Raw genomic sequence first — 25,857 nt, forward strand, 5'->3', positions numbered from 1 at the left:
GTGAGTTACGAAGTCAACCCTTTCATCCATACATCTTCACTTGCACGTGTTCATTGCAAAGAGTCATTCATTGGTCTGGTTCCAGGCGTCTGGCTCCTGCTGCACCACCAATGCTGGATCCTCACTGGAGCTCCTTTTGGTTATCCTGTGGTGACCCTGTGTCACGGAGATCCCGCAGCTTTGGGTCTGCAGGACTGGTCCCTTCATGTGCTCCAGCAGTTCACAGATGGGGTGGATGTTGGGGTGAGCCAACTCATAACCCTGGTTCTGGGCCTGGGTAGTTAGTTGTAGGGTTGGTCAGCCCGCCAGCTCTCCCTTGTCCTCACCACCAGGGTTAGCATCGTCTCGGGCATTGTCCTGGCAGGTTCGCCCTTTGCCGTGACTAGCAAGGGGCGGGGCCGTCATCGAGCATCTTTTTCATGGTAACTCACAGTAGTGTGATTCCCCAGACTTAGTTACTTTTTATTTTTTGTCAAGGAACAAGGTGGTCTTGTCATTTCAAGAAAAACAAATAATAGTATTTATTGGCAATGGTAACACTTGAGTTTTCAGGTACATAGACCTTGTTTCCGACACGGTGACAGTAGCAGCTTCATGCTTTTGTGAGTGGGTTTGGTCTCATGTCCCAAGCCACATTTATTAACATTACGTAAGAAGATTAATAAAATGTATCAACATTTGGCAGATCCACAGGACTGTGTAAGCTGTTGTTTCTCAGCGTGTGATGTTACAGAATCTTGCATTAATAATTGAGCTGTTCAAAGTGCAGGAAAAAGGCCAGTGGGTTTTAATGTAAAACCCCAGAAGTCTCTTGTGTGTTTCCCGATTCCACGCTGCAGCTAGCCCTGAAGTCCCCATGGTTGATTTTTGTTTTTTAGTGTCAGAGAAGGATATAAACTATTGTCTGAAAAAGCTATTAAAAGATGCCCCCCCGGCCGGGCGTTGGTGGCGCACGCCTTTAATCCCAGCACTCGGGAGGCAGAGCCAGGCGGATCTCTGTGAGTTCGAGGCCAGCCTGGGCTACCAAGTGAGCTCCAGGAAAGGCGCTAAGCTACACAGAGAAACCCTGTCTCGAAAAACCAAAAAAAAAAAAAAAAAAAAAAGATGCCCCCCCCAACTTCCACTCTGTGGGAATGGAAGTTTTCTTCAAAAACCTTTCCCTTTTGGTTGGATAAACCAAAGTGTTCTATGTAAACAGATTGAAACCAGAAGCTGTAAGATGAGCAGAATAGAGATTTTCAGAATTACAGTAATGCCTCTCTCTAAACTCTGCTGCCTAGAAAATACAGTTTCTGGGGGGTGGGGGTTTAGCTCAGTGGTAGAGCACTTGCCTAGCAAGCGTAAGGCCCTGGGTTTGGTCCTCAGCTCCAGTTTTAAAAACAAAGAGAGGGAGGGAGGGAGGGAGGGAGAGAGGGGGAGAGGGGGAGAGGGGGAGAGGGGGAGAGGGGGAGAGGGGGAGAGGGAGAGAGGGAGAGAGAGAGAGAGAGAGAGAGAGAGAGAGAGAGAGAGAGAGAGAGAGAGAGAGAGAAAGAAAGAAAGAAAGAAAATACAGTTTCTGGGTTTCAGAGATGGATCTGTTGGTAAAGTGCTTGCAAGTAAGTGCAGGAACCCACAGTGATCCCCAGCACCTAGGTCAAAGAGCCAGATACACAACTGTGAATCCCAGTGCTGAGGAGGCTGAGATAAGCAGCTATAGCTTTGGCTGGCCTGGAACTTGCTGTGTAGACCAGGCTATCCTCAAACACAAAAATATCTGCCTGCCTCTACCTCCTGATTGAAGCAGGTCCCACTATGTAGTCCAGTCTGGTCTTGCATTCAGAATCCTGCCTCTGCCTCCCAAGTGCTAGGATTACAGCCTAAAATCCTTGTGACTAATGTTTCTACTATTTTTAGGTTGCATTAAGCAATGTAATGTTGTTGTTTTTACTTTTTTGGGGGGGCCTGCCACCCAGCTCCCAAATAAATCACACATGAAGGCTTATTCTTAATTATAAATGCCTGATCTTAGCTTGGCTTGTTTCTAGCGAGCTTCTCTTAACTTTAAATCATCCCGTTTACCTTTGCCTCTGGGCTTTCCCCTTGTCTTCTATAATCTTACTTTTACTCTTACTCCATGGCTTGTGTAGCTGGATGATTGGCCTCTGGAGTCCTCCTCCTTTTCTTACCCCGTCTTCCTCCTAGATTTCTCCTTCTGCATCTTCTCTGTGCCTGCCAGCCCCGCCTATCCTTTCTCCTGCCTTGCTATTGACCGTTCAGTTCTTTATTAGACCACCAGGTATTTTAGACAGGCACAGTAACACAGCTTCACAGAGTTAAACAAATGCAACATAAACAAAAGTAACACACTGTAAAATAATATTCTACAACAATGTAATGTTCATTGAAAGCTCCCGTTCTTTTCTTAGTTCCTGTGCAGTTTTTATTAGCGTCATTTGCTCTGAATGAAAAGGCAATCCCAGTCTCTGTTAGTAACAAGCAACTGTGTTGATCATCCACTGCTACTGACTTCGAGGCAGCCATTCATTCTAGGGCTTTTTTTCATCATGTGTAAAACATGGGTATTAAATTGTGTGTGAATCCTGTTTTAATTCTGTGGGTTTTTTTTTTCCCCTACAGTGGAACTAAATGACTTTGAAGGCTATTTTTAAACAGTGGTTTGAATACAAATTGTATCACATTTTTGTCGCCATCACTTCTGTACTGAGTCACAGCCTCACTTATCTGGAAACCAAGATCGTGGGGTGGCCTGGTGCTTAGAACTACAGGCCGAGACTCATCACTGCTGTGCCTGTTGGAAAAACAACTGACTCGTGACCATGAGCTGATCACGTGACCTCTTTCAGGTTTTCAATTTTAACTCGTGTTAAGCTGGGCATGTGATAATAGGCTCATTTGAAGAGACAATGGATACATGACTTATGGACTTGAGTTGTTTTCCTCAGCTGAACATTTACCTAGATCTCTTGATTCTTTTAAAGCCCACTAAGAATGAGTCATTACTCTGCCAGGAGAACTAAAGAATATGCATTTCCTCTTCCATCCCTTCCCACCTTCTCTTTGGAAAATTTATTGCATCAAGAAGGTTTCTTCTTCTTCTTCTTCTTCTTCTTCTTCTTCTTCTTCTTCTTCTTCTTCTTCTTCTTCTTCTTCTCATTATTATTATTATTATTATTATTATTATTATTATTATTATATAAATGCTTGTCACACAAACCTAATGACTTGAGTTTAGTTGCTCAGAATACATGTAAGAGTCAGATGCAGCCTTGTATCTGTAATCTCAGTACTCCCCTAAAGTGGAGATGGGAGGCAGAGACAGAATCAGATCGTGGTCCAGCTAGCCTGGGGTACACAGTCACAGAAAGGCAGATCCTGTCTCGAATTGGTGGATCAGTGAGAACTGATTCCTCAAAGTTGTCCTCTGCACTCCTCACATGAGCATGTGCCGTCACTGATACAAAGAAACAAGCACCCACGCACCACAACACACACACACACACACACACACACACACACACACACACACACACCAAAAAGAGTTTTAGTCTGAATGAAGACCATTAGGGAGGTTGGGAGTTGGAGTGACCCTGAGTAATTTATATGTGGGTGTACTGAGTTAGATATTAATGGGCAACACACATGTGTGCTGAAGACATTATAGTTATTGGGGGCTGGAGAGGTGCTCAGTGGTTAAGAGCCCCGAGTGCTCTTCCCAAAGCCTGGGGTTTGATTTCCAGGACCCAAATGGCAGCATACAGTTGCCTGTAACTTCAGTTCCACGGAATTTAACACCCTCTTCTGGCCTCTGCAGGCACCAGGCACATAGAGGGTACATAGACATACATGCAGGCAAAACACCCATACAAATAACAGTAATAGTAATAATAATAAAATTTTAACCGAATTATTTACTTATCTAACTAGTATATATTAACCTGCTCGCACAAGGCACTGTTCTAGACTCTAGGCAGCAAATAGTGGTGAACAAGATAAATTCACTAATATTACACGTAGAACTGGCAGTGTGGTAGGGGGAAATGAAGTACAGTTACAGAAGTCGGCCGTTCTCTCATTGGCAGCATCAGCATTAGCTGAGAACTTCTTAGAAAAGAGCATTCTGAGGTCCCACTTTAGACATGTGCATTTAAAAACTCCACTTAAAACTCCTCCATGTAGCTGTCAGTCAGCTACTGTTTGAGAACCGTGGAAAGACCCGGGCAGGAAAAACTTGGAGGGGAAAGCTATGAATATTGTTGCAGTAGGGGAGAGAGAGCCTGGAGACGGAGGAGAGAAAATACATGACTAGGAAAGCAGGACACAAGATGCACATAGTTCTGCTTCTGCCCCGGGTGCTGTCTGTGTCATGGAAGATGTACATGCCTAAGGGAAAAGTTGTTGATTGTAAAGTGTACTAAGAATCCCTTCAAACTAGGCAGTGGTAGTGCACACCTGTAATCTCAGCACTCAGGAAGCACAGGCAGGTGAATCACTGTGAGTTCAAGGCCAGCCTGGTCTACATGGCAAATTACAGGACAGCCAGGGTAACACAGAGGAACCCTGCTATTGTGGAATATTATTTTAACTAGACAAAAATGTGTTACTTTGTTTATGCTGCAGAATGTTACTTTAACTGTGTAAAGGTGTGTTACTTTGTTTATGCTGAGGGATATTACTTTAACTGTGTAAAGGTATGTTACTTTATTTATGCTGCTTTGTTTACTCTGTTTAATTATGGAAGATGTGTTGCATTTGTTTCACCTTGCCTGCCTAAGGCACCTGATTGGTCTGATAAAGAGCTGAATGGCCAATAGCTAGGCAGGAGAAAGGATAGACGCAGCTGGAATGCAGAGAGAACAAATAGAAGGAGAAATCCAGGCTCTAGAGAGGAGGAGGAACAAGAGAACAGGGACGTGCCTGGGGCCAGAAGCCAGGCAGCCGCCAGCCATCCAGACAGGAGAAGCAGTGAAAGTCAGTTATACAGAAGGAAAGAACAGTAAAAAGCCCCAGGCCAAAGGTAGATACAGAGACACAGGTTAAAGTTTCAGTTAAAAGAGCGAGCTAGAAACTAGCCAGGCTAGACTGAGCACACAGAACTGATGTAAGTCTCTGTGTCAGAGTGCTGTGGGAGAGTCCTATTCTGAGTGAGTTCTCTTCCAAGACAATGGGGCTGAAGAGGAAGGGTGGGTGGGGGAGGAAGGAGTGGCTAAAGGTGGCACGAAAGAAAAGAGGAGAGTGTCCTGCAAGTTCTTAACTCTGCACGGTGAGCGTAAGCAAGCAGGTCGCCCCAGAGCGATGGATTTCGAAGCCTAGACTGAACCAGGAGCAATGGTGACTCTTGACCACTCATCTGTCACATACTCATCCTCGTTTTCCCGACAAAGCTGTGGAACCCTGTTACCTCTCTGATCTTCATTTCTAGTTAGGTTCTTCCGTTTACTTGGTCTCCTACTTTCTTGGATACCCAGATGCGTGTGTGTGTGTGTGTGTGTGCCTCGGGGCACACCAGAGTGCCCTTCCTGGAGTGTTTCTTCCTCCACTTCCAAACTGGCTCATCTCCACACTTAGCCTTTTTTTCTACAATGCCATATTCTCAGCCCTTTTTTTCCCCAGTGCTGAGGATGGAACCATGGTGCAGGGTCCTAATGGCTCCCTCAGGGGGAGGGGGTTAAGAAGGTGTGGAGTCAATGACACAGACACCAGGAGTTAGATGAAAGGCAAATAGCAGACTTGTTTTTTTTTTTTTTTTTTTTTTTTCAATAACAGGGAGGGCCTTATATACCCTGCTCCCAGCACCCAGGCTGTGTCCCAGGCTGGTGGCATTGTATGGCCATCCCTCATTGGCTGGGCATGATCAGGAACTCTGACAGTGCCTGTTGCTAGGCCCTCAGGCAGAGTCCAGGTTGGCTCTTAAGGAAGTATGTTATGTGTATGCCTTGGCAGTTGGTTTGAGCCAGTTTCCTCAACCCTATGGACCTGTCCTACTACATATCCACCCTTTTATTTTATTATGTGGGTGCTGAGTGGGAGTTGGAGTTCTTTGCTCTGGCCTTGTTGACCCCACCCCAGGGGGACTCAGCACCTGGACTGTGCCTGTCTTAGGTTGGCTTCCAAATAAGCTTTTAACCTCATTGACTATTAGCCCTCAAAGAGTGTCCATCCCTGGGGAGTCACCTTTTGAATTTCAGAAAGCCAGGCATGCATGACCTCCTGTGGAGGGCTATGAGTTGGATGTCTAAGAGCCATTAACACCTGTACAGTCACCTTAGTGGCTCCCAGTTGTTGCCAGATGTGCTGTAGGAGACACTTAAAAAGGAGAAAGATTAAAAGTACCACCCTGCCAATCAAAACATAAGTAAGAATCCGGGAGGGATCAAACAGCCTTTTTTATATTATGCCAAACCTTTTCAAAAAATAAAGTCAAAGGCCATAACCTCTGCCCTTGTCTGATTTAATTGGAAAGTTTCCTGTGTTAGCTGTAATGAATAATATAGAAACTTAGCTGAGCCTGCTGCCACCATCATGGGCCAGAACGTCCTAGGACAGGCATGGTCCATCATGCTGGACGCTCTCTGCGGTGGGGTCGGCAAGGCCAAGCTTAGAACTCCGATGCCTGTTGAGCTGCAGATAAATAAAAAAGGATGGATGTGTAGGAGGAAGACGGCCCATAGGCCCAACTAGTCCACGGCCATTCAGCTCAGTTGAGCATGTTGGATGTCTAAGAGCCTAGATTGTACCAGGAACCGTGGTGACTGTACACAGGAAGGACCTGTGTAGCGAATAGGAGAGGCCACCGGCTAGTCATTTAATGTATTAGAAAGATGTCTGGGGCTCTGGAACAAAGGACAAGAAGAGGAGGGCTGGACTTACAGCGGCCGTCTGAGCACAGAAGGCGGAGGCCTTGCTGGGGCCACGTCTTCCCTGTGTTTCACTCTCTAAGCTTCTGGTTACCGCTCTGTATTTGGCCACATTTGGTTCCGCTGATCCTGCATTTATGGGATATGTGAGACTATCTAACCTTAGCTGAGTTCTAAGACTACACCCTCTACTCCCAGATAATCTTTATTCTCACTCTGTTTCACCTTTTCTTGTAGCAAAACGTACTGCCGTGGCAGGGAAGTTAGTATCTTAGCCGTTTCTAAAGTGTGTGGTTGAGAGTAGCACCGAACGCATTCACAGTGATGAGTGACGGTCAGCACCATTTAGTTCCAGAGCTTTCACTACCCAAACAGAAACCCATGTCTGATGATCAGGCACCCCCTGGTCCACTAGAACTCTAAAGCCTCTTAGGAGCTACTTTTGTCTCTGATTCTCCTCTATGGTTGTTGTTGTTATTGTTGTTGTTGTTGTTGGTGGTGGTGGTGGTGGTGGTGGTGGTGGTGGTGGTGGAGGTGGAGGTGGAGGTGGAGGTGGAGGTGGTGGTGGTGTGTGTGTGTGTGTGTGTGTGTGTGTGTGTGTGTGTGTGTGTGTGTGTGATGGTGGCAGCGGCCTGCCATGGTACATGTGTGGAGGTCAGAAGATAACTTCAGGAGTCAGTTCTCTTTATCTTCTCAGGGATCAAACTCAGGGTTTTAGGTTTGTGCGGCAAGCCCTTAGAATTCACTGAGCCGTCTTGATAGCCCCTCAGGTAACCTCTAAAAAGGAAAGATAAATCAACCTTTTTATAGGGTGGTTGTGAGGATCAAATGATGGAAATTTCATGAAGTCTCTAACATAATGCAGTTCACAGGGATGGTATTTGTCAGATGCCATTCCCGTCAACAGTGGCCCCAGGAAAGGACGTGGTTCTGTTGAACGTGGATGCCATGGTTCTGTGGCCTTTTCGTCGAGTTTCCCTGATAATGTCTAAATTTAAACTCTTTTTTGTTGTTGTTGTTTGTTTGTTTTGATGTTTTTTGTTTTTTAAGACTGTTTCTCTGTGTAGCCCTGGCTGACCTGGAAGTTGCTCTGTAGACCAGGCTGGCCTCAAACTCAGAGACCCACCTGCCTCTGCCTCCCCAGTGCTGGGATCGAAGGCGTGCGCCACCACCACTTGGCTTAAGTCTAAATTCTTAAATCTAAGGTTGTGGAAACCTACAATTAAGCTGGAGGACCTGTGGTCTTGCCCTAGGCTCTGTCTGCCCATGCCAATCGACGTGGTCTACACCTGGGTGAATGGCACAGACCTTGAACTGCTCAAGGAACTGAAGCAGGTCCGGGAGCAGATGGAGGAAGAGCAGAAAGCTATGAGGTAAACCAACTGAAAAACGAGTCCGCAGGTGGCTGTGAGCTCTCGGAGAATGTACGTCAGAAATGGGCAGAGTGATCATCCCTCAGAGCTGGCTGCTCACTGTTCCTCCCTCTCATCTGGAAGACTTGCTGAGAGCTTCCCCACGTATTTCTTTTTAAATGTCACCAATACACAGTTGCAGGTCATTTCCACCACACACTGCAATGACTTCTCCCTGTCATGGCCTTTGAGACTGCCTAAAATGACTAGCAGCCACATTCCATGTTTTATAAGGAAAATAAGATGGTATTTTAAGTGAATTTTATTGGTTACCTTTGGCGGTTCAGGGTTTCTGATAGCATTTCATCAGAACATATGGTTTGTTTACATTTTCAGTGCCATAAGCATTGTAACACTCCCTATTAGCAAACTGTCTCCAGTGAAGTCGCCAAGAAAGGCAACATCGTAAACTCTCCCTGTTCACATTTGTGGCCAGCGCCGCTTGATGCATGCATATGTAACAAGCTGTGTTTGCTTTTCATTAGGGAAATCCTTGGGAAGAACACAACAGAACCAACAAAGAAGAGGTAAGCATTTTGCTTTCTTCTCAGAGTAAAGCTTGAAGGGCTGCAATGAAGTGTCTGGATCATCAGTTGTGTGCACTTAACTGTTTTGTTTTTTTTTTAAAGATTTATTCATTTATTTATTTATTTATTTATTTATTTATTTATTTATTTATTTATTTATTTATTTATTATGTGTACAGTGTTCTGTTTGTATGTATGTCTGCACACCAGAAGAGGGCACCAGATCTCATTATAGATGGTTGTGAGCCACCATATGGTTGCTGGGAATTGAACTCGGGGCCTCTGGAAGAGCAGTCAGTGCTCTTAACCTCTGAGCCGTCTCTCCAGCCCCCAACTAACTGTTGTGTTTTGTATGTAAGCTGCTGCTCATATTCAGCCCCTCGCCTGCTGTTTCTGACACCCCAGTTAAGTGCATCCATTAGAGAGAATTTACGGTGCTGAAGAGCGTGAGTGACTGAGAACTCGGCCGTTTGTGCTCTGGCCAACCAAACCCTGCTTGCTTCTGGCAGGGCTAGGGTACTCATTTATCCGTCTTGGAGCATTGTTCCCTTGGCCTCTTCAAACTAATTATACCCTGTGTTTTGACTACAAAATTGATGCCCATCATTTATGTGTCCATTTCTAATCTCTCCTTATCTTTGGAAGCTGTCAGGTTGTATATACTTAAGGACTGGGAAGGGGATTTAGCCCAATGGCAAGAACCAGGTTATATCTGTCTTGTTAGGTATATTGGTTTCACCCATGCTTGGCTCGGCTGAGTCCTTAAAACAGCTCCTGCTGACAAACGGAAACGTTTAACTGCTTCTTTCCACTGAGACAAAATTCAAGAGATTGTTGGTGGAGATGATCCTGGGCCTCGTTCCTCAACAGTCTTCTGGCGCCTTTGTTTTAATTTTTTGAAAGAAGCTCTCATATAGCCCAGGCTAGCCTTCGCACTCACCGTGTAGCTGAGAATAGCCTTGAACCCCTGCTCCTCCTGGGATTGTAGGAATGTACAGCTACACTCAGCTCACAACTGTCAGTCCTAGTTTATGGCCTAAGGTGTCCTGCTTTTTCATTCCTATGTCGATGCATTATTTTCATGCTTCGTACCTCTCAGTATACTGGGCAGGCATGTTGTAAGTATATGTGTTATAAGTAGATAGTGTGTATAGAGTGCCACATTGCTTCCCTAACGAGCTACGAGAGGGACAGATTTACAGTGCTTGAATTAAGATGGACTCACCGTTTTTGAGGGCTGCTAAGATAACAGCAAATGGGGTGAAGGTTGCTTCCTTCTGCATTTCTTTGATTATTAGCTAAGACGGTTGAGCATCATTGTACTAGTTAGTTATGGTTCCCACTTCGTGAGCTTTCTAGCCATGTTAGGTGTCTATTGCGTCTATTCAGGTAATTTTTAAAGGCGTTTCTTTGATTTAGATAGAAAGTCTCCTACATGTTCACATTAAAACCACACTACACTTGGCTGTTGCTTGTATCAGTGTGATGTCCAATGTAGCTCATTGTTCTAACCAGGGTGGGTAAATTGTTTCCAGCAACGTGATACTGTTAGCCAAAATCTCTGTCCAAATACACTAGCCAACAAGGGGCTTCAGTGGACTTACAAATATACACACATATATATATATATAATTTGTATGTATACACACACACACACACACACACACACACACGTGCACGCATGTGCGCGCACATATATTAATGGTAGTACTGAAGTGCTTAATTTCTTATGGATTTTTAAGTTAGCAAATTTTGGTGACAAGCTTACTTAATTTTTTGTTCCCCCTCCCCCCCAGACATGATTTCACTGGCCTAGAATTCATAGTTGACCCCCTTTGCTCTTCCTTCAAGTATGAGACATCACACTCGACTCTTACAATTAATAGAAGTTTGAAAACTGTGTCTTTACCATGTGTCTTGTTATTTTTATGCCACACTTCCTAACAAAGAAGTTGAACGTTCCTGAGAGGCACTGATGTATGAAACGTTGTGGAGGTTACAGGATTCGAACCGCTGCTCCTCGTTCAGTGGTGGCCACAGCGTTGCCCTGCCGACGCTGCTGACATGTTGTTTGTCTCCGCAGTGAGAAGCAGTTGGAGTGTCTGCTGACGCACTGCATCAAGGTGCCCATGCTTGTTCTGGACCCACCCTTGCCAGCCAACAGCACCCTGAAAGACCTGCCAGCTCTGTATCCGTCTTTTCAAGCTGCCAGCGACATGTTCAATGTTGCAAAACCAAAAAATCCTTCCACTAATGTGTCAGTTGTTGTTTTTGACAGTGCTAAGGAGGGTAAGATTTTTTTCCTGTTTTTTGAAAGATTTATCCATTATTTTGTGTGTTGAGTGTTTGTCTGCATGTCTGTCTGTCTGTACACCTCATGCCTAGAGGCCGGAAGAGGATGCCAGATCCCCTGGAACTGGAGCTGTAGAGAGTTGTGAGCTGTCATGTGTGTCCTGGCTATTGAACCCAGGTCCTCTGCTGGAGCAACAAGTGCTCTTGACTGCTAAGTCATCTCTCCAGCCCCTGTGTGTAATTATTATTATTATTATTATTATTATTATTATTATTATTATTATTATTATTGGAGGTTTCACTGTTGGGGGCAGGGTCTCTATTATGTAGCCCTGGCTATCCTAGAATGCACTATGTAGACCAGATTGACCTCAGACTCTGAGGTCCACCCGCCTCTGCCTCCTGAGTGCTGAGATCAAAGGTGTGTGCTACCATGCCCAGCTCCCTGAGTGTGTATTTAAACCATGTTGTCATGAATAGGATTCTGAATGAAACAAGTGATTCAGTTTTTAAGAACTGTCCTATAACCTAAAAATGTCCAAAGAGCCATTACTGTATTGCGTTGTAAGCCATCTGTCATCTCAGGAAAGGACTGCAAAGCATTTCCTTCATGAGACACATGAGACACACCATAGCCCATGTTCTGAATACCCTATGAGGACCTTCAGTCTGGTACACAGAAAGTACTTCCTGGCTCACAGTCATCTGGAGCCTGTTTTTTGTTGTTATTTTGGTTTCTTGATGTTTTATTTTTCACTATATAACTCGATGAGATTGTGTTCTGCAGTTTGGGCAGAATATACCAGAGCGTTCCTGCTCCCTATTCAGAAATGGCTTCTCTTCCTTCTGCTTCACACAGTGAAATCTGAACTCCCAATGGTAGATAGTCAGGGCGTGAAGGCTAAGCCTTCATGAGTAGAGTTAGCACCCTTTTTAATACCGCAGTCTCCAGCCCTCCCCTGGGAAGTTGACAAGATGACCCTGACTTCCTCCTAGAACCAGCTGTGTTGGACCTGCCCTTCCCGGCCTGCAGAACGCCATCTGCTGTCTCTAAGACAATGGATGGCTCAGCAGCTCATGTAATTAGTTCCTGGTGTGAAGCTGCTTCGTCCCTGGGCTGGGAGATGACCGCCGAGGCCACGCGTGTGTCCTAGTGTGTGTCCTAGCTCTGGTCTCTCTTCTCAGATAACTAACCTCATCCTATCTCTTGCTTTTATTTTGCCGACAGTTCTTTGGTTCCTCCCCTGTTCACTTCATTTCCTTCACAGACTCCTGTAACAGACACCGAGGTCCTCTGTCTGTCTGTAAAGTTCTCTACCTAGCGTGAACTAGCAAATAAATCTGAAAATCTTCACCTCATTGGTTCACTGCCTCTTAGAAGACTGTATACTTCAGTAGTATGTATTTGCTTTTCATATGGGTGTAAGCTCCTTCCTGTTCCTGGTGTTGCAGGTTCTGCTTGGCTGTCCCCTTATTTCTCTTCCCTGTTTATCTTTTATTATACTTCGCTGCCATTGGTCACTGTGCAGGCGGTGGGCCCTGGCTCCTGCCTCAGCCTCTTCTTAGCCATCTCCTGGTCTTCCCCATCCATCTCCTCCGTGGGAGGACTGGGCCATTCACAATGCTTTTATCTTGGCTTCTGCAGCTCCATCGTAAGTGTAAGATAACTCAGAATTTATCTTCAGTTGCCCAGGAATTCATGGTGTCTTGTGTAACTTCCTGATGGAGAGAAAACTTGGCCATACACCGGTTTATATCATGGAGACTGCCATAATGCTGCTCCTAGTCCTGACGTTATTTTTAGGTGGAGGGAACGTGTGGGCTTTCTGAATACAAGCCTCTTCCCCTCAAATGAGAGGCTTGGTTAGCCATCACCTAGCCCAGCCCTGCAGCCTGGTCCCAAGACTCCAAAGCAAAGTGGCTTTTCCAGTCACGCTTAACACCTTTGATTTACAAGAAATGATACCTGGGTAGGGCAGTTCACGTTACCTCCGAACTAAAGGGGCCTTCAGAAAAAACGGCAAATAGCTTTCTCGTATTTGTATACACAGATGTGTTTCTAGTGGACATAGAGAGGGGATGTAACCCCTTCCCCATGGGGGGTGTTCCTTTCATTCTTGATCTCTTCTGGGTTTTAGGTGGTTGTTGCCAGGGTGCTTTCACAGTATGTTCACTGGGCTCTGGGTCTAGCTTGGGTAGAGTCCTTGTAGCATGCACCCTGTGTATGAGCCTCAGCATTTTAAAAAAAAATTCTTTTTTAATGCGTGAGGCGGTCGTGACCTTTGTACTCCCTGTGGCTTGCTCTGCAGGGGAAGCAGGCCTGTCCACTTAACAGTGTGCAGGTCCTGTCCTTGGTGACAGATAGAGCGAATGAACAGGTGCCGTGTTCTCTACCCTGAATCGGCAAATAATTAGCAAGTAGGTAAATTATATACTTTGTAGAAAAGAATGCTATGGAGAAAAACCGAATAAGGGCGTGGGAAAGGAAAGGCTAGTCAGGAACATCCTAAATTGAGTGGGAGGAACAGGCTCCGTGAAGGGGGCTATGAGCAACGTGAATGGCCGCAGAAAGAATTGTCGGGGAGTTAGAGAGGCCAGTGCAAAGGCCCGGCGTCAGGCATGCAGCTGCTATGACTGAGGAGCAGGAGGCCAGAGTGAGTGGAAGAAAGGGAACAAGAGGAAGGAGGCCAAGACAAGACTAGGGAATTGGGAGGGAGCAGGTCATGGTAGCCACACTGAAGCCAGAGTCTTTAACCCATAGTGCACCGGGGGAGTCATCGGAGCGACAGCCTGACTTGTGTTCCGTACAGATCAGTTTGCTGTGTTGTAGGGAGAGCAAGCTGAGCGGGCACAAAAATTGTCGTAATCCAGGCAACAGTGAAGGTGGCCCGGAACTAAAGCGGAAAGTGAGATGTGTTTGGCTTCTGCCTCTTTTGAAGGTCAGCCCAGCGCGGTTTCTGGGTGAACACCTCTTGTGGTGGTTGTTTGTAGAATTGGCTTGTGGTGCCCGGTTACGGATTCTACCTTTGTTTGTAGAAGACGATATTGTACTGCATTCGATGCTCTGTTCTAAGTGGCCAAAAGCGTGGAGAGTCCTTAGTCGGTTAGCTGGGATACGACATCGCTGTCAGCTTTGTCTACACGGTTCGCAAACATGCTTCCTGTTTGTTTCAAAACTTTGGTGTGGGGTTCATGGTGGAGACAAGGGCCATGGCAAACTTCTCAAGCAATCTTCCAGGTTGGCTACAGCTGTGTAATTCACACCCTTGGGTCAGAATGTGTTAGGTCATAATCTCCCCTGTTAAGTAGTCATTCTCTCTGTCTCATAAACATGAAGGTGGCGGGAGAATGTTGTGAAGACTTCGATGAGATTACATGCATGTTATATCACACATACCAGACCTGTTAGAATTCTCCAGTTTACCAGCATATTGTCCCCTCTATCTGTGGAGACAGTTACCCGATACATGTGTTTTGAAGTCACGGTCACGCTGCTGCTTTGAGAGGTGGGGTGGTCATTGCTGCTGCTGGTGGTGGTGGTCTTTTGAGATAGGACACTGTACTGTGTATGGCCCTGGCTGGTCCAGCATCCACTGTGCACAGGCCAGCTTTGAACTCATGACAGTCGTCTTGCATCAACTTCGTGAGTGTTGAGATTTATAGGGCCTTCTGTTAGACTGTTTCCAAACTTCCTTCCCTGCAGCGTTCCCCGGGCCTTGGGCACCCTAAGCAGGGGCTTCCCACTCAGCTGGGGCTCTGTTGTTACCGGCTTGAGCCGCTGGCCCAGGGTTGCTGTCCATCTCCTCAGACTGTAACATTGTAGGACCTGCCTCCTTTGTCCCTCTGGAAGATCCAGATCGGAGCCGGCACGCTGAGTGTCTCCTGGTGCCCTCCGTCCTGGATGTCGGCAGCACCTTCAGTGGCCGCTTCTACCCTTTTGTGTGGCCCCCATCGCCAGCTCTGAGGAAGTTGCTTCTTCAGGGAACACTGGCTACCCGGCAGCTGCTTGCTTTCATATAAACACCTCTCCTGTTGGTCACGCCCCCTCCCCTTGTCTGGCTCCTCTTATTTGACATTAATGACACATTCCAGGGGTTTTCATGTAGTCAGACAGTGTTTTGTTTTGTTTTCTCGCCCAGGTTTGCTGTTACAGCTGTGATTTTTTTTTTCTGTCATCCCACCCTGTCTTCCTTTCAGTCCAGCTTAAGTTTGTCTCCACAAAGCCCTCCATGTTGCTGCTGCCTGCACAGATCTCTTGGCAGCGCAGAATTTAGTGTTCAGTTATACACTGCTTTACAGTGCGCCTCCCTTGTCGAATGTGCTAATTTTATCATCTCCGGTGACTTTTTTGGAAACCGTGTATTGTGCTATTTTAGTAGCTCCCCAAAACGCTCTGTATAGTGTTCTGCCAGGAGTCAGGAAAGCATTTGTTAAACGTGTGCTTGTTTCTTGCATTGTCTGTTGTAGTGGAGGATGCCCATGCCGGACTGTTGAAGGGAAGCAGCAGACAGACAGTCTGGAGAGCCTACTTGGTATGTCATTGTGAATCTGACTGTGCTTTTGCATTCGACTGGAATAAAAGCATGAGTACCAAAGCTGTCTTCCTTAGGTCTTGCTGTGTCGTCCCATCTGGCCATCAACTTGGCAATCTTCCTGCCTCCCCTTGGGAATTCTGGGATTGCGGTCCTGAGCCACCGCGCTGTGCTCCTTAAGAGAGCCTTTCCTCTGAGGCTAGCCTCCTGGTGCCCCTGAGTGCCCACTAAGGTGGCATGTCATCTGAAGCTCCCAGGACACAGTGGAGGCATGGAGGCGCACCAGCTTCGAGACGGAAGGCGAGTTTAGTCCTCTCCTCTGATTTCAGACGACAGACAAAGAAGTCCCGGGCTTAGTGCTGATGCAAGACTTGGCCTTCCTGAGTGGATTCCCGCCGACGTTCAAGGAGACAAGTCAGCTGAAGACTAAACTGCCGGAAAACCTTTCTTCTAAAATCAAACTGGTAAGAGCAGAAAAGATCCACCAGCGCGGTTCATCTTGTCTCACCTCACGCGTGACCCTTCTCTCTTGACCCGTGTGGCATTTTGTTCCAAGGATAGCCCAGGCAAAGATGAACTCTGACCTGTCACAGCCCACTGTCAGAAAAGCAAATCTGCACAGAAGGTCCTCATTCCTTGCTCTTTTGAGACTAGGCCTTACTCTACAGCCAGATTGGTTTTGAAATTGTAGCAATCCCCCTGCCTCAGCCACTCAGGTGCTGGTACTCCAGATTTGTGCCTCCAAACCCAGCTCTGAAATTACTACTTTTATAATTTATTGTTATTTTTTTTTACATTGCATGGAGTGTGTGTGTGTGTGTGTGTGTGTGTTGGAAAGAGTCATAAAAGCAGTGAGAACTCCAATGGGCATATTTATAAATGTTTTCATTCATAAAAGGGTTATACTTCAGACATTTATAATATTTGATCATGTGAAACTCTGATTCATTCATAGCAAACCCAGGCATTGATGTGTTTAGGATTGTGTATATTTCTTACCCTTCAGCCCCAACCGGCCTTTTTCTGACCATGCATAGATTCAGGACACAATCCATGTGTGTTTTCTAGTCGACCTTACTTAGGTCACGCTACTGTATCAGATTCCAGGTGGTCAACACAAGCGTCTCTTAGTGGAGAGGGTGTGGAGTCCGAGCCTCTGGAACTGTAGGGACCTGCTTCTTGGGTTTGTGAAATCCTGCCGCTAGGTCCAGCTTGTTTGGTTCCCACTTCCTCTTAGTGTGCTGTTTAGGTTTGTGGGGGATGGAGAAGTGGGGGTCACGGGGAGGGAGGAAGGGAGTTCTTACTCCGTTCTTGTGTTAGTCACTCCAAGTTCCCTTTAACACACTTCTTTCTCCTCGTTCGCTAGGCCTCACAGGTTAAATGCTTGGTGTTATGTTTAGAAGAAAACCATGAAGCGGATGACGTCTGCTTTTTCTTTGTTTCGTGGGTCCTCCCCTCCCGCAAAGCTCGCTGGCTCTGTCTTTCTGTTTCTCCTCTTCCTCTTGTTTTTGTCTGGGACAGGTCTCGCTATGTAATTCTGTCTGGCCCCCAACTTGCTGTGTAGACTGGGCTGTCCCCAAACCTACAATCTTCCGGTCTCTGCGGCACCCCTGTGCTCAGCCACCCCTGGAGCTTTCCTTCATTGTACTTTGAAATAGGGGAGGAATTCCAGAAGTGCGATTGGTTAGTGTGCATACGGTACTTGTGTGGAATGGGACAGCACTCGATCTCTTTGGGCTGACTTTGTGGTTGATCTGTAGTGACTCTAAACTAGACACCACATCTCCTTCCCCTGAGGCACTTTCACTCCTGATTTGAGCAGTTAAAACCATAGATGAGCTTCCGTTTCAGCCAAAGTTTATTTGGCGTCTTGACATTTTAGTTGCTGGTCCCAGAGTTACAGACTCCTGCACGTTTGCACTTTCCACTATTCACTGTTATCAGCTCATCTCCCTTGTGTGGGAAGGATGACTTTATTCTATTTCCGGAAGCCCACGTTAATCAAAATTTAAAAAGCAGTTAGGGATTCCTTCTGCTTCTCCATCGTCCGCCTTTGTGTGACATTTCCCGTTCCGCTCTGCCACAACTGCTCCTCGGCGCTGATGGACGGCCTTGGATGTGCTGCTGGTGACAGGTGTGGCCTGACAGAGGTGGCGGGCCTCTGCAGGCCGTTCTTGGGTGGCCTGGCCTGTGGCGTGTGGAGGTGGAGCATGTAAAGTGCAGTGGTGACCTGAGCCGCCTGAGAAATGGAGAAGCAGGAAGAGCAGGTGTGGTGTTGGAGTTCAGTTCTTCAAATCTGTGTGTTGAGGGGGGTGATACTTGTTCCAGAGAGAGAGAGAGAGAGAGAGAGAGAGAGACAGAGAGAATAGGTGTGGCTGTGTGAGTGCATGTGTATACATGTATTAGTGTGTGTGGCGGGGGTTGGGGGGGTGTTATGTGAGAGTGTGTATGTGTGAGTGTGTGTGTATGGGTGTGTGTGTACAGGTGTGTGTATGAGAGTGTATGTGTATACTAGTGTGTATATACATGCATGGGTGTGAGTGTGTATGTATGTGTTTGTGTGTGTATGTATGCAGGTATGTGTATATGTTTATGTGTACGTGTATATGTATATCGGTCTATGTGAGAGTATGGGTGTGGGTATGTATGTGTGAATGTATATGTATGGTGTGTTTGCATGAGTGTGTGCATGTGTACATGTGTGAGTATATGTGTGTGTGCATATATATGTGTATGGGTGTGGGTGTATGTGTTGTGTGTGTGTGTGCATATATGTGTATATGTGTGGGTGTATATTTTTTGAGTGTGTGTTTTTGTACAGGTGTGGGTGTGTATATGTGAGTGTGTGTGTATACTGGTGTATGTGAATATGTGTGAGTATGTATGTGGGTGTGTATACCGGTGTGTGTGTATATGTGTGAGTGTGTGAGTGTGTGTGTGTGTGTGTGTGTGTGTGTGTGTGTGTGTGTGGATGCACACGGAGGCCAGAGGTTGATGTCAGGCGTCTTCCTTGGTCACTCCCCACCTGATTTTTAAGCTAGTCTTTATCCTCACCAGTTGGCCAGGCCGCCTGACCAGAGAGCTCTAGGGAATCTGTCTCCCTCCCTTCCCCTGCCAAGTGCTGGAACTGTAGGCATGCCCAGCTTGAACGTGGGTTCCGGGGAGCTGAACTCAGATCTCCATGCTGTCATGGAGCCATTTCCCAGCCCCCAGTTCCTCAGCTCTTCCCATAGGCTCTATTACGGATCCTCTGAGAACAGTGTTTCCTATTACGGGTTTCAATCCACCCGGATTATTTAATCAAACACCTCCGGCGTTCCAGGGAGTGTGCTAGGGAGAACCAAGGGAACCAAACAAAGCATTTACTTGGGACATTTCTAGATAGTAGTAGAAGGTGCCCAGAATGCCTGGGCCTTAGGTGCATCGGGAGCCAAGACAGGTTTTGCTGTTTGCTGGCCCTGCGCAGAGCTGCTTATGTCCAGCCGCTGTTCTTCAGCTGGGAAGGGAGTGCAGAGAGAAGAGCCTGAACCAAGCAAGGACTGGAGGCCGGGGAGTAGATAGTGTGTTAGAGATGCAGAGCTAGGGAAGGCAAGATGGCTGGACCTTATCCGGAGGCAAGGAGGCTGTGACAGGAAGACAGTCTGGTAATTCTGAGGCACAGGTGTGGTAGATCGATGTTAGACAGGAAAAAGCCGGAGGCTAGAAAACTAGTTTAGACCTGCAAAGTATTCCTGTTGAAAGACCTCTGGCTATGGGATGCCAGTGATGGGAGAAGTTCCAGAAACATCTGAGAGATACTCAACACCCTATGTTGTCAAGCTGTGGGGGAGAAGGAAGACCGAGAGAGGAGGTGGATGTGTGAGGTGCGCTGGAAGTGATGGACTGCAGTGGGGGTGGGGATGGGGACCGGAGTCGAGTGTTGCGTTAGAGGCACGTGCAGCACGTGAGAGGGAAGATCGGAAGCCACTGAACCTGAGGCCCGGGTAGCTGGACCACGGCATGCTCCTGCGCTCCTCCAGGAGGTCTTCGCTGAGGCCGTGGTCCCCGACTCAGACAGGGCAGCCTGTGTCCAGCAGACATCAGAGGCTACAAGGATCTTAGATCACTGTTCTCTTCACCTCTGCACCTGCACAGGGCAGGGAGGAGGGGGTGCCGAGCACCGCTCTGTGCCTCCACATGGGGGGCTGAGCACCACTCTTGAAGGGCACTCCCCATATGCGGGCCTTGTGACTGAAGGGAAAAGCTTGTCACTGCTGTGAAGACCGGCAGGCACCACGCGTGGTGTGGAAGTGTGCCGCTCCGCCGAGTTGCTGTGAGCATGCACCTTCACCTTTATGTGCCCTGCTGAAAGGAAAACACGCTTTTTGTTCGTTTAAAGAGAGGATGTGTTTGTAAGCTGATGGATTTGATTTCCTACAAACGCTTCTGTCCACTCTCATCCTAGACAACAAACAACCCTTTCTCAGGCTCTCTGTTTTGAGAAACCTTGAGGTGACTCCTCTTCTAATCTGATCAATTACCTACGAGTTTTATCGGTGAAAGTTTTAGATGCGACACACACAGAATTTCTCTCCACCGTGTCTTATCTTCAGTTCACTCTAAACCTTTCTGTTTCTAGACATTTTCGTCCAGGGTGGGGCTTTTCCGTTTAGATTAGGTTTGGGTTTTGTTCTGTTCTATGTCACGTGAGGAGCAGGTGGGAAATCGTCCCAGGGTTCACAAGGAAATGCTGGCAGTGAGTAGAATTCAGTGATGGCGGCTGCCGAGTGGGCGGGCATGCAGGAGAGGATGTGTGCCCTGACCTCAAGGATTTCAATTGTGTTTGGAAGCACAGGAATTAGAGAGTTTGTGGGGAGTGCGTGACTAATTAAGTAGACTGCTACGGAGTTGCCCTCTTCGGGTTTGGATAGAAATGTACCCCAAAAGCCCCTGTGTTTGAACAGCCAAGTCCCTCCTGCTGCTGCTGCTGCTGCTGCTGACACTATTTTGAATGTTGTAGAGCTTTGGGGAGATGGGTCTTAGCTGGATGAAGCGGGTCCCTAGGGAGCAGGCCTCCAGTTTACATGCCGGCCCTGCCTCCTGGTGGGCTGTGAAGTGAACGGGCAATCTCCTGCCGTAGTTCTTTCCACACCACGATGGACGGGACGTTTCCTTCAAATGGCGAGCCAGAGTAAATCCTCCCTTTCTTAGCTTACAGAGACACAAAAAATAGCAGTGCATGAGGGAAACCGGAAGAGTCTGTGTCGTTCACAGACACTGGGGGGTCTGCAGACTGTCTGTACTAATTCACCGAAGGCTAGATGAGCTCATTGCTTGGCTAGGAAGGATGGTACAGGCAAGGTAGTGACGGCCTTAGCAACTCACCTGCATTCTACCCCCTCAGAGTTCTACTCAGGACCTGTTTAAGGTCACCGAAAATTATGCTGCCAATTAAACATCTCTCATCTGAAAATCCAAACTCTAAAATGCTCTAAAATCCAAAAGTCTCTGAGCACCAACATGACACCACGAATGTAAAATTAGGTAGGTATATCTATATCCTCATATGATACTTTGTTTTATGTACAGAATTACTTAAAATGTATTATCTTCAGGCTATGTATATATGACACACGAATTTCATGTTTAGACTTGAGTTTTATCCCCCAAATAGTTCGTCACACGTATATGTAAATGTTTGGATTTTTTTTCTTTTTGAGACAGGGAGGGTCTCACTGTGTAGGCCTAGCTAACCCAGAACTCACTATCTAGACCAGGCTAAGCCCCAAACTTAAGATCCACCTACCTCTGCTTCCTGAGGGCTAAGATTAAAGGTGTGTGCAACCATGCCAGGCCTGAAACAAAACAGACACAGTGGTGTGGTGACGCATGCCTTTAATCCCAGCACTCGGCAGGCAGAGGCAGGTGGATCTCTGTGAGTTCGAGGCCAGCCTGGTCTCCATAGCGAGTTCCAGGCCAAAACTTTATAGTAAGACTCTGTCTCAAAAACAAACAACAAAAAACCACTCCTAGCACTAAAACCCTTCTGATCCCAAGCATTTTAGATAAAGGATACTTAGACACGTAATACTTGGCCACATAATATTATTACCAACACATCTTTAGTGATCTCTATGAAAGTATCTTACTCACTTGATTTTTATTTATTTATTTTTTTTGGGGGGGGGTGGGGGGAGGTTCGAGACAGGGTTTCTCTGTGTAGTTTTTTGGTGCCTGTCCTGGATCTCGCTCTGTAAACCAGCTGGCCTTGAACTCACAGAGATCCACCTGGCTCTGCCTCCCGAGTGCTGGGCTTAAAGGCATGTGCCACCACCACCCCGCCTCACTTGATTTTTAGTGCACGCCTTTCCTTTTGCTCGATTTCTAAAATGAATAGTCAGCAGAGGAAGCAATGGTTATGGAACTAACTTGAGCTTTGGAACAGCCATCGGGACGTTTTAAAACCTAGCAGCCCTGACTTACCAGGTCCCTAAGAGGTGCTGACTTGTCTCCAGTTAGTCGTCGCGGAAGGGTTTTTATCCCGAAGTCTGCTTAATAACATGAAAATCAACCCAGGTTTAAAACCAACTTACACTGCACCTTCTGAGTTGTTCTCGGGGATGTTTGTCTGGGCCCCTGCCGTTCTTTGGGATTTGCTGTTCTCCTTGAGCAGGTTGGCTTGCCTGTGTACTGATAGTCTTACCCCAGTACACGTGCTCACAGGACGGTTAGCGGTACCCAGACCTCTGTTCTCTGGATCAGAGCCTCCTTCACCTTCCCACCACCAATCCCTTTGGCTTGAGAATTTTTTATATGACTTTAGGTATATAAATATAGGAAATAGATACACATTTGCTGATAATAAGTTATAAGGATTTTTTATTTATTTATTTATTTATTTATTTTTTTTTGTTTTGTTTTGTTTTTTCGAGACAGGGTTTCTCTGTGTAGCTTTGCGCCTTTCCTGGAACTCACTTGGTAGCCCAGGCTGGCCTCGAACTCACAGAGATCCGCCTGCCTCTGCCTCCCAAGTGCTGGGATTAAAGGCGTGCGCCACCAACGCCCGGCAGATTTATTTATTTTTTTTTATTTTATTTTTTTGGTGTTTTTGAGACAGGGTTTCTCTGTGTAGCTTTGTGCCTTTCCTGGATCTCGCTCTGTAGACCAGAGGAGATTTTTTTGTTATTTACATTTTTATATTGTCTGTGTGTGTGTGTATGTAAGTGCCACAGTGTGCATGTGTGAAGGTCACAGGACAAGAGGCAGTTCTGTCCCCCACGTGGGTCCTGGGAATCAGTGTCATGCGTGCGTGGTAGCAGGTGCCGTTATCCCCTGAGACGTCTTTCCAGCCCAGGAAATTCATTTTCAAGTAATTCTTCGGTATACATGTAATTTTAGCATTTATCAAAGATGAAAGCAAATTTCATACTTTTGATGTGGTTGTAAACAGTTACATTCTGGCCGTAGTTGATACTTCAGAATCAGTTGATTTGTTGTTGTTGGTTGGTTGGTTGGTTTGGGTTGGGTTTTTTGGTCATCAATGCTAAGAATTGTACTTTCTCGTAGAAATATGTTTAGGGGTGGTTCATAAATTTTCGAAGCTGAGGATGTAGCTCCATGGGTTGGATGCCAACATAGCGTATCGGAGGCCTGGGGTTGGGTCCCAAACCAGATGGTGGCACACAGAATGGCCTGGAGTCCCAGCTCCGCAGAGGTAGTGGCAAAAGAGCAGTTCTAGCTGAGAACTCCATCCTTCAGCAGAAGCCACGGCTGTTCAACCTACCAGAAATCAACCTCCAGCAATAGATGACATTTGCCACAAAATATATATGTATATATATACACACAGGATAGAGGCACATCTCAGATCCTTTTCCAGCAGAAGAGCGGCCAGTACTAATAATAACGTTGCAGGGTTGGGTTGCCACCTAGTGGACAGCAGAGGATACTTCATGCCCCTTAGGCAGAAAAAAAAAATCTGTCCTTTAAAGTTCTTTGCCTCTTATCTCTGTTAACTACTGTGTGGTTACTGTGAGAGAACCTATTTCTGAATTTTTTTTTTTAATGTTTTTCTGAGACAGGGTTTTTCTATAACAGCAGCCTGGCTGTCCCGGAACTCGCTCTGTAGACCAGCCTAGCCTCAAACTCACCCACTTGATGATGTAGTTAGAAGCCAGTCCTAGGCAGCTGCTTGTATGTATGGGCTGTCGACATGGGTAAAGGTGCTTGCTGCCAGATCTTCTGACTAAATTCAGTCATGTGGACCCACATGTTGGAAGGAGAAGACAGACTCCTGAAAGACGTCCTCTGATTTCCACACCTGCACGGTGGCCTTCACGTCCCTCCCACCCACAAAATACATATATAAAATAAAAATTTAAAAATTATCTAATTTGAGAACAATTTTCTTGGTGCACTTCTAACCAAATAAAAGGCCATATAAATTATGAATTAAAAATAAATAAATAAATTATGAATTAAAATTAGATACCATTTTAAAGTAATGCTGTGAATCTTTGGCTCTCTTAATAGAATTCTCCAGCTGTCTTAAGCATCTCCAAAACATCTTTTCTTTTAAATTGATGGTGCTCGGTTGGAAGCCAGAACCTCACACATGAAGGTCAAGCACTCTACTAGACTGTATACATACTTAGCCTGGTTTCTTCTGTTGTCAGCCCTTTATATTTACTGGTTAACGGTTTTTTGTTTTTTTTTTTTTAAAAAAAAGTGTTTTGTTTGCCTCGTAATGGAGACCCCTAGCCTTTCAGGGGTGGTCAGCTGGGCTTCTCTGTGGTGGCTTGGGACTCCGTGGGAGCTGTGCAGTGACATGCACACAGGACCTGGTGACAGCCTGGCTCCTGCTTTCCTCTCCAGCCAGGCTGGATGGTTTTCTTGCTCTGCTACTGGCTGGTGGTCCCTGGGCTGCTTCCTGGAGTGAACAGAGCTGAGGAGAGAATGTCACTTCTCTTCTGACTTCACTGGAGCTCGGCCCAGCAGGTCCCCGGATGATCCCAGCCAGCCTGCCAACTGCCTGCCTCAGTGGCATCTCTAGTCCCAGGCTCCACCTGTAGTACAGGTGTCTGCTCTCATCATCTCTACATCCGACGGGCCAGCTCTGCCACAGCAGCACAAGCCTGGGTGTATGACACTCAGGCTTAGAGCAGGGTAGGTGTGAGTTTACACTTTAGCCCTGGGACAGAAATTGCCCAAGGCAGTGTCTGGTGCACATTATATGCTTGGTCAGTGGTGGAAATTATAGTGAAAATGCTACAATTACCGAGTTAAAACGTAACACAGACTTGCAATCTGCCTCAGATGGCTGGGCTAGGAGGATTGCAAATTCAAGGCCTGTCCGGGGCACCTCAGTGAGATCCTGTCTCCAAATCAAAAGTAAAAGAGGCATGGAGGTGTATGAGTGGCAGAGCACTTCCCTAGCACACATGAGGCTCTGGGTTCCTTCCTCAGTCCCAACACGAATAAAGAGCATCTGTGTAAACATGCTAAGACAGTTTGGTGTCACTGTTTTTTAACATGATGTAATTGTAGCATTTTCATTATTTACAGAGTCTGTGCAATTAGCTTCCCCGATGGATAGTACCTAGACAAAAGGGGAAAAGAAATGCTAGCATAAATCCATCACTAATGATAAATGATGCTCAGGATTGCATTTGGATATGCTGGTACATGCCAGAGATGTATTAACCTCAGTCCTTTAACTGGATTTTAAATTTATCCTAAAGTATCTTAAAAATCTGTAAACTTGAGAATGTCTAAGAGGCTTCAAAATAATTTCCAAGATAACAATTTTGAGAGATTAGGATGCAGACATTTCCCCTTTAAGTTTAAAATTAAATTATACTATTAAATTACTGTTTACTTATTCTTGAACAGTGGTTTTCCTCACTCTAGGGGGCCCTTAGAGGTGTTATGGGAACCAGTGAATGGGAAGAAAGGGACAAAGAGTCTTGCAGGGACAGGTGGGAATGTCTCTCGGTGACTGCTTCCTGTTCCGCCCCACACAGAGGCAGGGTTGACCGCAGTGAGAACTGACCCCTTGAGTTCTTGATGTATGTATGCGCCACACTGTTGGTGGTCAGGAGTTAATGGCATGCGTTGGTGAAAAGGGGGAATGGCAGACATGAAATTCCACTGCTTTCTTATGGCCTGGAGGTCTCTGGAAACTCGGGTAACTGCTTAGGAAATGAGTCAAAACAGTCTGATAGCAAAAACAGCCAGAACAACCCTGTAAGCATCTGTATTT

At 46.4% G+C, this 25,857-nt stretch overlaps 1 protein-coding gene across 4 annotated transcripts in view; it reads left to right on the plus strand.

Moving 5' to 3' along the window:
• Nucleotides 1-25,857, plus strand: part of Gnptab (N-acetylglucosamine-1-phosphate transferase subunits alpha and beta) — a 75,478-nt gene that overhangs the window by 20,515 nt on the left and 29,106 nt on the right. For all 4 annotated transcript variants that reach the window (XM_076554577.1, XM_076554579.1, XM_006979847.4 and 1 more), the window contains 5 exons: nt 8,108-8,227; nt 8,752-8,793; nt 10,877-11,082; nt 15,553-15,617; nt 15,947-16,081. In XM_076554577.1, the coding sequence (XP_076410692.1) occupies nt 8,108-8,227; nt 8,752-8,793; nt 10,877-11,082; nt 15,553-15,617; nt 15,947-16,081 (568 nt within the window). The remainder of the gene's footprint in view (nt 1-8,107; nt 8,228-8,751; nt 8,794-10,876; nt 11,083-15,552; nt 15,618-15,946; nt 16,082-25,857) is intronic.

This window comes from Peromyscus maniculatus, chromosome 18 (assembly GCF_049852395.1).
Source record: "Peromyscus maniculatus bairdii isolate BWxNUB_F1_BW_parent chromosome 18, HU_Pman_BW_mat_3.1, whole genome shotgun sequence".
NCBI lineage: Eukaryota > Metazoa > Chordata > Mammalia > Rodentia > Cricetidae > Peromyscus > Peromyscus maniculatus.